This window comes from Eptesicus fuscus, chromosome 4 (assembly GCF_027574615.1).
Source record: "Eptesicus fuscus isolate TK198812 chromosome 4, DD_ASM_mEF_20220401, whole genome shotgun sequence".
NCBI classification, from domain to species: Eukaryota; Metazoa; Chordata; class Mammalia; order Chiroptera; family Vespertilionidae; genus Eptesicus; species Eptesicus fuscus.
Window position 1 is genome coordinate 112336966 of NC_072476.1, and position 12910 is coordinate 112349875.

At 41.8% G+C, this 12910-nt stretch overlaps 1 protein-coding gene across 1 annotated transcript in view; it reads left to right on the top strand.

Moving 5' to 3' along the window:
* Positions 1 to 12910, top strand: part of MTREX (Mtr4 exosome RNA helicase) — a 53909-nt gene that overhangs the window by 5443 nt on the left and 35556 nt on the right. Inside the window, exons 4-11 of the mRNA XM_008160129.3 lie at positions 909 to 971; positions 1691 to 1803; positions 2859 to 3033; positions 5118 to 5208; positions 7435 to 7559; positions 8886 to 8984; positions 9419 to 9521; positions 11334 to 11465. Coding sequence (XP_008158351.1) covers positions 909 to 971; positions 1691 to 1803; positions 2859 to 3033; positions 5118 to 5208; positions 7435 to 7559; positions 8886 to 8984; positions 9419 to 9521; positions 11334 to 11465 — 901 coding nt within the window. The remainder of the gene's footprint in view (positions 1 to 908; positions 972 to 1690; positions 1804 to 2858; positions 3034 to 5117; positions 5209 to 7434; positions 7560 to 8885; positions 8985 to 9418; positions 9522 to 11333; positions 11466 to 12910) is intronic.

The following is a 12910-nucleotide window of genomic DNA, read 5'->3' on the forward strand; positions in this document are numbered from 1 at the left end:
CAGTGTCCCTCCAGTAGGTTGGTGTGGTAAATGGGGTTCTGCCTGGGGCTCTCGTGTGATGGTCAGCAAGCAGTCTGGCCTTGAAGGCTTTGGAAACAGTGAGGGGTTCCTGTGGAGTGGACGGTCTGGTGGCAGGATCTGGGGCCTTGTAGCCAAGCCTGAGCTCACGTCCTTGTACAGCACTTTTTCTAACTACAGTCTTGGACAAATTTCTTACTTATCTTTGTCATTGGTGTTTTAATTCATAAACTCGGAATAATGGAATTTATCTCACGGGGCGATTGTGAGATCCTATAAGGAAATTAGGAAAGGCACCCAGCGCGGAGCAGGTGGTCAGTGCGTGTGCATTCCGTTCTCCTGAAGTCAAGTAGCAGTCACAGGCTCTCCTGTCTGCTCTGATGGCGTGTGTTGCAGTCTCATTGCTCTGCCACAAGGTGGTTTAAGTCTTGGGAATTTAGATGTAATTGTGAACTGCTCTCCAGAGCTTAATCTTCACTGGAGGGAATTTTCTGTTCCAGGAAATAGGAAGCGTCATTTTATTCCACATAGTTTTCTTTCATACAGTGACATCCCTTCTTATGTCCATTCAGCTTTCTGACCATTCGGTAATGTCAGGCAATGCATAAGAGAGGTCCTCGACCCGAGAAGCACAGCTTCTTCAGGGAGGCAGACTTAGAAGCTCCTGATTACACTGCCTTTAGGTTCAGCACTAGCAGAGGTTGAGTGTTGTAGCTTCAGCATTTTGACTTGTTCTTAAAGGCAGTGACTGAATATCAGTGTCCAGAACTATCAAACACTAGTTCATCACCTTTATTTTTCAAACCTCATTGGCTATGGAGTGCTGAATGCATCAATTCTTAAATAGTAAGTTGGTGATTTATTTATCTGTTTATTTATTTCTACATCAGGTTGCACTTCCTGCAGATGAAGATTATATACCACTTAAGCCTCGAGTTGGAAAAGCTGCAAAGGTCTGTACTTTGGGCAATTCAGTTTTTAAAGTTTTGTGAGTCTCTTTTTCCTAAAATATCTTAAAGATAAATTCTTTCAAGTGAGATTTTTATGCACTCTAGTGTATATATACTAAGAATCAGCTACCTGGAATTAAATACAGTGAGAACTGGATCAGTAAAAAACATGCTGAGAACCAAGCATCATGTGATGACATTTTAAAAAATTAATGGTTCTCAACCTTTTAAAGAAAGAAAACAATGCACTTGTGCAATGAGCTTTGCCTATAGTTTTAGCAGCTTAACAGCTTCTGGTAAAACTCTCTGCTGAAAGTACTTAGTGAGGAACTTCACTGTCCAGAGCCTCAGGTTCCATCTGTGAAAGAAAATGACTCGTAGTTAGGGGTTGTTGTGAATATTAGCAATAATACATGGAAAATAGGTTGCAGAATGCCTAACACAAAGCATGTCCTTGATAAAAGTAATGTTTAGGATGTTTTAAGTAATGTCATGTACATGTAAGCATATGACCATAATTGGAAGGTGGCACAGCAGAATTAACTTCTATGCTGTCTAAAGATTTTTTTACTCTTCTTCTAGTGGGTGGTATATATCCTAAATACATAGACTCCTAAAGAAATCTTCTAGAATGCTACTGAGGATATTGTTCTTGATTTTAAGTCCGCTCTTGATGTGGCTAAGATTTCCATGAGGGCATTAATCTGTGTGTGTCTTTGTAGGAATACCCGTTCATCCTTGACGCCTTTCAGAGAGAAGCCATCCAGTGTGTGGACAATAACCAGTCTGTTTTAGTGTCCGCACACACATCAGCCGGGAAAACTGTATGTGCCGAGTGAGTAGCTTTCTTTATGTGATGTTTAGGTCTAGTGATACCTGCTGTGTATATGTAGGTGCTTCTGTGTTGGTTACATAAACATTTCACAGGTGTTCGACCTGTTGGATACCCTTCATCATTACATAATGCTCTTCAAGCCTCTTATTGCAGTCTGTGTTTACGTCTAGTTAGTCTAGTTAGTCTGACGTAAGTATTGCTCCATTATTTTCAACCAAGGACTGACTGGGTAACTCTTACCTGTGGGGAAAACTGTATAGGGATTTACTTATTTATGAAACTCAAAAGAAAAAAACAGCATTTTCCAGTGTTTTCTAATTGTTCATACTCTGTATGTATAAAATGGCTCTAAGCTTCTGGAGACCCACTTATAGGACCAAAGGTATTTTGCTTACAAGAAATAGGGTAACCATTAATATTCCATTGGTATTAATAATTAAGTTACACCAATTTTAACACCAGAGGTAAAATTTTCTTGTTTATTTAGATCACTACAATTTAGGTTTATCATAATAATAACTAGAGGCCTGGTGCACGAATTCATGCACATTGAAAGGAAATTAATTAGAAGAAATATCTTAGAGGCCGAGAAGGGACCACAGGAGGTTGGCTGGCCTGGGAGGGACAGTGGGAGGGTTCCAGGGCGTGTCTGGCCCATCTTGTCCAGTCCCGATCTGCAGACCCCAACAGCAAGCTAACCTACCTACCAGTCTGAACTTCTGCCTCATGTCATAGTGACTGGTCGAATGAACGGTCAGACACTTAGCATATTAGGCTTTTATTATATAGGATTATTACTACTCTAACAGTTTGTCGATAGCAGATAAAAGAAGATATTAATGTTTTGCAAAGTCAAGTTAGGGTAAGTAATTATTGAAAATTCAGAATTTATATGCTAATAGAATTTTTTAAATCATTTTTTTGGTATTTTATCATTTTTCCTTTTCAGTTACAGTTGACATACGTTATTATATTAGTTTCAGATGTACATGGTCATATACTTTAAAGACAAGGCTTTGTAAACACTTGGTTCTTGTTGGCTTTCTCATTTTTAGGTATGCCATCGCATTGGCCTTAAGGGAAAAACAGCGTGTAATATTCACCAGCCCGATTAAGGCTCTGAGTAACCAGAAGTACCGTGAAATGTATGAAGAATTTCAAGATGTTGGTCTGATGACGGGAGATGTTACTATTAATCCTACAGCATCTTGTCTTGTTATGACCACAGAGGTAATTTATATGGTGCCCCATCCAGTTTTTCCTTTTTAATTTAATTAAAGTACCCAATTAGAACATCTAACATTTTATCACTTGCTCTATAGAAGTAAAGTGTAATACTTTATGAATAGATTTACTTGAAAGGGATAAATTCTATCTTAAAACATTCTGATTGTATTAATATAGTTACAAATTATCAATATTTATTACTTGTCATATAAGCTAGCTATAATTTTTTTTCTCAACCAAGTGTTTTTAAAGGTTTATTGTCAATGACATAAAAATATTGATGGTGTTTTGTTTACATAGTTTCAAAGATTTGAATACATAGTTTCATATTAGATCTTCCTTCCATGTAATTTTTTCCTTCTGAATCTGAATGTTGACAAAAATAGGTAAATAACTGACTTTTAAAAAAGATGCCCAATTATGCTTAGTTTCTCCCATAATCACAGTTAAGTTTTGCATATACACACACAACTTCTTAGGTTTTGGACATAATTAGCTTTCTAAATACTTTCATACATAAATTACATTCTTTACCCACAAGGGACAATAGAGCAGAAATTAGTTTCTAGTCTGCAGAGGCAGCCAGAAGCATTGCTCACTTTTCATTTTGGTGCCCAAAGTGAGTCTTATTTCCCACTCTCAGAACTTTCTGCCATTTATGGATGATTTTTTTTTTAACTCAAAACTTAGAAAAATTGTTCCTAGAAAGTATGCATATTGTGAGATGAGGCAGAAAAAGAATGGGAACGCAGTATGAGGTCTGGTGTGTTGGATAGACAACTTCCAGCCGCTCTATCAGAATCAGCTGGAGCACTCACAGCACTGCTGCTCTAGGTCCATATGTCTTCTAAATTCTGCTCCACTGCGCCAACTATCAGGGCAGGCTCCTTCTCAAACCCTGCCCATGGCACTAACTGTTGGGGCCAAGCCCCTCTGCCAGGCGCTGGGCCTTCTTGGACGCCTGGTGGTAGACAGAGAAGCCATGAGAAGGAAGTTGTGGGTGTGTAAGAATGAGTCTTTATTGTAAGGGCCAGTGGCCACACGCCATTAGACAAAACAGCTCTTCACAGCAAAGTCCATTCGGGCAGCCGCACACCGGCTGGCAAATACGTATCTGTCCTCCATAGTAGCATTAATCTGTGTCCACAGCTATTATCTGAGCAGCCGCACGCTCCCTCTAGACCGATGGCTTTACGTAGCAATAGCACCTGAGCTCTCCCTTAGAGCTGCAGCCTCGGGAGCTGCTCCAGCCTCTCCGGCTCAGCAGCTTCTCCTGTCTCCCCTGCCCAGCACACTGGCTGGTCAGTAACATGTATTATACTCCTTAGGCAAAGAAGGCCAGCTGCCAGCAATGGCATCAGTCATTTGGGTTTTAGAAGGGCACAGTGTACCATGAGATCGCTGTGGCCTTGCAGCTGCTTACGGTATCTTAGCCTTGAACATTCTTCTTTTTTTTTTTTTTTTTAACATATTTTATTGATTTTTTACAGAGAGGAAGGGAGAGGGATAGAGAGTTAGAAACATCGATGAGAGAGAAACATCGATCAGCTGCCTCTTGCACACCCCCTACTGGGGATGTTCCTGCAACCAAGGTACATGCCCTTGACCGGAATTGAACCTGGGACCCTTGAGTCTGCAGGCCGATGCTTTATCCACTGAGCCAAAACGGTTTCGGCAGCCTTGAACATTCTGAATAAGATTCCCATGTTCAGAGTGGCCTTGGCCATTCCAGCGTACTAGCAACAAGGCCTTTCGCCCTCTGAGTGGCCTGGACTGTCTGGGGTCTCTGGCATGGTTCCCACACTCTCACATAAGGAAGGGGCTTCATATTTGGGATATAGGAAGGTGGAGGTGGTTTTAATTCTCTTCATGTATTGTATCTAAGTACTGAATGTTGAAAAGTCATTTATTTTGGTTTTACTTGTATGAGAAAAGGAATTTATATAATTTGTGAAATAGATTTAAAATGTGTGTGTAACTTCCTAAAATTAGTTTCCATTAAATAAGAATTTCCAAAATTTCTTTTTAGAAAGAACAGCATTTTGTTATGTCAAAATTCTACTAAGTCTTTTATTTTTTTTCTTTAGATTTTGAGAAGTATGCTGTACAGAGGTTCTGAAGTTATGCGAGAGGTTGCTTGGGTCATATTTGATGAAATTCATTACATGAGAGATTCAGGTATGTTCTGCTGTGTTGTTGAGATGTGTGTGCCATGTGTTTTCCTTAAGAATGGTATTAAGAATTTTGCTTTGGAAAAGTTTCTGGGTTGGTGAACATGGGGAAGTCGGGGAGGGAGAGCATGAAAACTCCATGCCTGTCCCACACACCTTGTTCCATGTATTCCATCTGGCTGTTCGTGTGTGTCCATTATTGTAAACCGATAACCCTGAAAAGAAAATTGCTTTGATAGTTCATGGGCTAGAGGTCTACTAAACTAAATTTTTGGACGACATAGTGTAGTATTTCCAATGGGCTCTCATTTACCTGTAGCTTTATAAGTACCGCACACTAACCGATTGCGCCACTGGAGCTCCCTATAGCTTTTTAAATAGTTAATTTTTTCTAAGTAAGAAAATGCAAATTCAAATAAAACAAATCAAATTCAATTCAAACTAGCTTGCTTTTCAAATATAGAGCTCTCTAGTTAATGTTAAATTCTAGCCAGAAAATGCTTTCTTGATTTTTTTTATTCTTTTTGTTTTTAAAAAGAAAACTAAGAAATACATGTTTATGGTAAAAAAAAATTGGGGTTATGAAATAAGTGATCAAAAGAAACAATTATAAATCTCTCTTGAACTGTTACATGACTATATTGGGAAAGGAAGTATACTCGGAGTTTTGGATGGAACTGGGAGGGCTAATGTTAACACACATTTAAAAGTTAAATGTGCCGAAACCGGTTTGGCTCAGTGGATAGAGCATCGGCCTGCGGACTCAAGGGTCCCGGGTTCGATTCCGGTCAGGGGCATGTACCTTGGTTTCGGGCACATCCCCAGTAGGGAGTGTGCAGGAGGCAACTGATCGGTGTTTCTCTCTCATCGATGTTTCTAACTCTCTATCCCTCTCTCTTCCTCTCTGTAAAAAATCAATAAAAAAATATATTAAAAAAAAAAAGTTAAATGTGTAATATGTACACACCTAAAACGTAGTTATTCAAAGCACTGGGTTGACCTGTACTTACATTGAAAAGGAAGCAGTCTGTCTACGGCCATACCACCCTGAACACGCCCGATCTCGTCTGATCTCGGAAGCTAAGCAGGGTCGGGCCTGGTTAGTACTTGGATGGGAAAAGGAAGCAGTCTAAGAAATCATGTGCTCTCTGAACATTTTACCCTTTACAGATCATAGACTTAAGTCCTAAACAAAGTTGTTTTGGCTTTAAAATCATGAATGCTGTGTTGATTTGTTTATTTTAGGAGGAAACTCTCAAACTGATTTTTCTGGCTTTTTCCATTTTAGTAACTGACTTAGAGTTTTGCTGTCGGTTATATCTGTCTTTTATCTCTAGAGATTATGAGGGTAATTTTGATGAAAGTTGCCTATGGTACGGTAATGGTGTTCTTTGAGATTTGTTGCTGTAACTTTCTACAAGCCATTAACTTTTGCTTCCCAAAGTGAGATGGAGATGCTATTTTCTCTGTCATGGGAATCTCATTAGGCTGTTTGAAAAGTGCTGGGAAGCTAATTCCAGCAGTCATAAATGCAAGAAGTTCATCCAAAGGTTGGTGGACCTTGAGCCTTCAGCAAGGCTGGAAAATCACATGTTATTGCCTGTTGGAAACAGCTGAGGGCATTTCCCCAAACCTGAAAAGGATGCATAAATGATTGCTTGCTGCCAGACAGCTGAGAGCATTTCAATCTACATGTTACTGCCTCCTGCTGGCCAAACACCTGGACAGCGGAAGGCAGTTCCCCCAATCTAACAATGCCTTTGTGTACCAAACTTGCCTTTGATGTGTACATCTACTTTGCCTTAGGACAAATTGTGTTAATAAAGAGCAAGGGGTCCGGAGATTCAGGAGGACTGGGTTTCTCTAGCGAAGTGTCTGGCTCCCCAAAATGCCTTCCAAAATTATGTTTCGTCTCTGGACTCTTTAATAATTTACTGCAGCCCTTCTCCAGATTCCTGAACCCTTCTAGATGCTGGACAAGACCCCGGCAAAACAGTCCAGCCTGAAGCTGCCCTTCCCAGGCTCCTGTTTCAGAGATCCTTGTGTTAATGTGGTTTGGTCTGCTCTCTGCTGGATAAATCACGGTGCACACGGAAGCAGCTGTCAGTAAGGGTCTGTGGCCAAGAACATCCTGTGTCAAGTGGCCTGCGTTTCTGCTTTTTGAGCTCAGGAGAAGGTAACTAGATTGTCAGTAAAGTGACACTGAAATGCAGGGTGTATTTGCTTTTTTCAGAGCGTGGTGTGGTATGGGAAGAAACTATCATTTTGCTTCCTGATAATGTCCACTATGTCTTTCTCTCGGCTACTATTCCAAACGCCCGACAGTTTGCCGAATGGATTTGCCATTTACATAAGCAGGTACTTTCTTACTTTTTTTTTTTTTATATTTTTATTGAGGTATTATATGTGTACATATCTTACTATTTCCCCCCCACCCCACACCCACACATGCCCTCCCCCCCCAGAGTTTTGCGTCCATTGTTTATGCTTATATGCATGCATACAAGTCCTTCGTTTGATTTCATAACTCCCCCACCTTTCCCAAACTTTCCCCCTGTAATTTGAAAGTCTGTTTGATGCTTTACTGTCTCTGTATCTATCTTTTTGTTCACCACTTTATAATGTTCTTTACTATCCCTAAATGAGTGAGATCATGTGGTATTTTTCTTTCATTGACTTCTTACTTTTTTTTTAATGTTCTCATTATTTACAATGTTATAAGCCAGCCTAACTGTGTCTTATCCTTTGTTCCTAATGGCACCCAAATAAAGAAACTGCTTCTCAAATCAAGCAAGCTTATTCAAAATAAACCGACGTAGCTTTTTACAAGTGTGGGTTTCTCAGACCCAGCATATCAGGTCTCTGGGAGGAGGGTCTTGGAAGCTTCACCTTTCACAAGCTCCCAAGTTGATCCTTATGACCTGCAGATTTGGAAGTGCTTGCATTTTGTCGTACAGGGAGCCAGGGGGACCAATTTCCTCCAAGACCGGGTGCCAGGAGAGAGCCGGGCGTGTGCAGAGCATGCGCTTTTTCTCATGTGCACACAGTCAGTCTTTCTACTTTGTCCCTTTTGCTTCTCTAGTCCAGCTGTAGCAGTGGCATAGGACCTTGTAACAGGCATTTGTCCTGTGTAATAAACTCGCTCTGGGTTTCATTCTCCTGCCCTCATTTTTCCTTAAACTCGGCTGTCACTTTGTGGCACTCACGTCGCTTCTGTAGGATAGAAACCCAGGGGGTGTTCCAGAGGAGCGCCGTCAACCTGCTGCTCTGCTGAGGCTCCCAAGCTCCCAGAGCGGGGAGTGCGGGGGAGGGGGAGGAAGAAAGGCCCAGGACACCTCAGGAGCATCAGTGTCACCACAGCCTGCTCTCGGAATAGGCGTCTGTGGTCCTGGCAGAACAGGTCCAGGTGCCGATCCGAGGTCATGGTCAACGCTGAAATCGGGTATTTGGCCCTGAGTAGGAAATGAGTAAATTGAACAGATGGTTGTATAATTTGATCTAATTTTTCCACATTTTCCTCTTGCCTGGTCTTAAAGTGATATTTATTTAATTTTCTTTTTTCTTTTTGACATGCTGAGTTTAAACGTTTCATTTCCCTAAGGTCTTTTAGGTAGGTCAGATACATGACGTTATCACTGAAGAAATAAAATATTACGTGTATAATTGTATTTCCTCTCTCTGCAGCCTTGCCACGTAATTTACACGGATTACCGGCCTACTCCACTGCAGCACTACATTTTCCCGGCGGGGGGCGACGGCCTGCACCTTGTGGTTGATGAAAATGTAAGGGAGGGACCGTCCTTCTGTGTCTGTCGTTCTTCATGGAAGAATTGTAGAGATCCTTCTTTCCCTAAATAGTTTTATAGTCCAGAGTGACTGCTGCTTTGTGTGCTCTGTGCGTGTGCTTCAAACATTTATTTAAGACTTGTGTTTCTCGTGGGCATAATTGCATCTCCCTCCTTGTCCAGTGTTTAGAATGCTTGGAGAATAGGGACGCTGGACATGTTTCCAATATCTTACATTTTGCCTCTCCCAGTTTTAATACCTCTTTATCACCTTTTATTACCTCTCAGCACACATTTTGAACTATTCTCCTGGTCTTTGTTATAACTGTTAATTGCTAAGTTATTTTTACTTGAGGAAGCTTTGCTTTGAGTGTGAGAGATGTTTGTCATGATTGAATGTCAGTGAAGAAACAGAAACACATCTGATTCCAGGGTGACTTCCGAGAAGATAACTTCAACACCGCAATGCAGGTTCTCCGAGAGGCAGGGGACCTGGCGAAGGGCGATCAGAAGGGTCGGAAAGGAGGAACCAAAGGTACTTTTGAACTTTGTTTTGAGGTAATCTTACGTGTAAGTTGTAGTTTCAAATGACATTGAGAACTTTTTGTTGAATGATTTTCCTCGGGAAGCTACGCAGTTCTGGTAATACATGATGAAAGTGGATGGGTAAAGGTCGGTTTCTTTTTCTCCATGTCCTTTATGGAAATATAATTCACATACTGCACAATTCACCCATTCAAGTGTCCAAATTCAGTGGTTATTAGTATAGAGTTATGCAACCATCACAGCATTTTTTTTATTGAAATGTAATTTACATGCCACAATTGTCACCATTTTTAAGTGTACAGTTCAGTGGATTTCATTATATTCACAAAGTTATACAATTAAAATTTTCCAGAACATGTCCATCAGCTCAAAAAGAAACCCCATACCCATTAGCAGTGCTTTCTCATTTCCCCCCAACCTCTTTCCCCTCCCTCATCCTTTGGTAGTTTTTTTTCTTGGACGTTTCATACAGTATGTGGTCCTTTGTAGTTGGCTTCTTTCACTATGTTTTCAAGGTTCATCTGTGTTATAGCATGTGTCAATACTTCATTCCTTTTTATATTCAAATAACATTCCATTGTTATCCATTCATAAGTTGATGGATACTTGTGTTGTTTCCACTTTAAATTTTTTTTTTTTAGAGAGAGAGGATGGGACGGGGAGAGAGAAAAGGAGGGAGGGAGGGGGGTGGTAGAGAGAGATTGAGATTGTTTTTCCACTTATTTATGCATCCATTGGTTGCTTCTTGAATGTGCCCTGACCGGAGATGGAAACCACACCTTGGCACATCAGGATGCTGCTCTGACCACCTGAGCTCTGGCCAGAGCTGTTTCCGCTGTTTGGTTATTGTAAACGCGCTGCTGTAATCATGTGGGTTCTTCGTGTTTGTATGAACATGTTCCCTTTTCGTGTATGTATCTAGGGATGGAACAGCTGAGCCATATGGTAATTGTTTGTTTAACCTAGGAGTAGCTGTCAGGTTATTTTCCGAAGTGGCTGCACCATTTACATTCCCCTTGAAGGGTGTCGGGTTTTCATGTCTTCTGAAGCCTTCCCACTGCTCGGCTCTGTTGGTTTTAGTCGTCCCGGTGGCATGCAGCGGTGTCTTGAGTCACTTCCGTTGCAGCCAGTGGTGCCGAGTATGTTTCCATGTGCTCACTGGCCACATGTCATCTTCTTTGGAGAAACATCTATTCAAATGCTTTGCCCATTTTAAAATCACATTGTCTTTTTGTTGTTGAATTGTAAGAATTTTTTGTATGTTCTGGTACTAGACCCTTAGATCAGATACGTGATTTGCAAATATTCTTTCTGCAGGTAAGGGTTGTCTTTTCACTTTATTGTTGGTGTCTGTAAAGTACAATATTTTTTAATTTTGATGAAATCCACTTACCTGTTATTTTCTTTTGTTGCTTGTACTTTTGGTATATCCAAGAATGCCTTGCATAACCCCAAATCATGAAGATTTACTCCTATATGTTTTTTTAAAATACATTTTTATTGATTTTGAGAGAGAGGAAGGGAGAAGGATAGAGAGATAGAAACATTGATGAGAGAGAAATGTTAATCAGCTGCCTCATGCACGTCCCCTACTGAGGATCGAGCCCGCAACCCAGGCATGTGCCCTGACCAGGAATTGAACCCCTGATATCTTGGTTCCTGGGTCGACTTTCAACTGCTTAGTCGCTGGCCGGGCTACTCCTATGTGTTTTTAGAGTTTTATAGTGTTAACTTTTATGTTTGGGTTTGTGATCCATCTTGAGTTAATTTTTGGATTTGGTTTTATATACTCTTTTTACAGGACCATCAAATGTGTTCAAGATTGTGAAGATGATTATGGAAAGAAATTTTCAACCTGTAATTATTTTCAGTTTCAGTAAGAAAGATTGTGAAGCCTATGCACTTCAAATGACCAAGCTAGATTTCAACACAGGTACTGTGTGATTTCAGTGCAGTTTTAATGTTACGTGAGAGGAACGTAAGCACACCCCTGTGAGACAGTCCGTGTTGTATGTGGCTAGGCTCTGCAGCTCACCTTCCAGAGCAGGCACTCAGCACTTTTGTGGAGGCCGTAGGAGAGGCCGATCACGCCCTCCTCTCTGTCTTCCTTTGTGGGAGGTGTAAGACATTGCTCTGTTCAACCCCAAGGTCCCTGCTGCGGAGCGTAGCCGTGCCTCCGCTTCCTGCACAGCTCCAGGTGGCGCGGCCTCTCCGGCTGCGCAGGCGTTCTCCTCGCCAGGCCTCCTCCTGTGAAAGGTCCTGTGCTCCGTCCTTCGAGGACTCCCCGCCGGCAGCTCCCCTTACCTACGTAACTCTTTAGTAAAGTCGGAGGACTTCTAGCCAGTTCACGTTATTCTCACACATGAGCTGTACATGTAACTCGCTTGAAGTCACACAGCTAGGTAGTAGCACAGCCTAGCCAGACGTGGCGGTGTGCTGCAAACCGCCCGGTGGTTCTCGGTTCAGCCTTGACTCACGTGTCCTGTACCGGGAGAAGTAAGTCTCCCCTCGCCCAGAACTGGATTTCAGGGGTTGTTTCCGGGACAGAACTAAGCCCACCCATATTAAAGCGAGGTTTACTCACCCGGGGCCACAGTGACACATGGCAGACAGCCTCTTGAAGCCAGTAGCAGGTCCTCCAGTACCGTTTCACTCAGCACCTTTTCGTTACGAGGTCAGGGAGATGCTGGGGGAGCTTGTCTTGTCTGTCAGTCAGCCTGGAGTAAAATTGGGCTCATTGTGCATCATTTCACTTAGGACCTATCGGCTCTGTTAAGTGAGAACTTAATGTATTTATTGTTTTGATTGAGTGAATTGCTCTGCTGAGACATGTTTTCTTTTAAAAAAATTTTTTTAAATATATTTTTTTATTGATTTCAGAGAGAAAGGGAGAAGGAGAGAGAGACAGAAACATCAGTGATTTGGGAGAATCATTGACTGGCTGCCTCCTGCACACCCCCCACTGGGGATCGAGCCCACAACCCAGGCATGTGCCCTTGACCGGAATCGAACCTGGGACCCTTCAGTCCTCAGGCCGATGCTCTATCCACTGAGCCAAACCGGCTAGGATGAGACATGTTTTCTTACAACTACCAGTGCTGAGTCTACTCAGTGTTGCAGTGCTACTATGGATTAGTTCAACCAATATTTATTGACTACCTGTTATGTAATAGACTGTACAAGCAGCAGTGCAGTGGGTAAGTGCAGAGGCTTTGAATCGCTGCTCTGACAGCTAAGAGCAGCACCCATTGTTCGCTCTAACCCCCTTTCCTCAGTGGTGGATAGTGAGAGCCCGAGACCTGTGACTGTTAGACCTGAGCCCTGCATGCAGAGCAGTTAGCGCAATTAGCCACTATTTTTATACGGTAGGACTTTTAT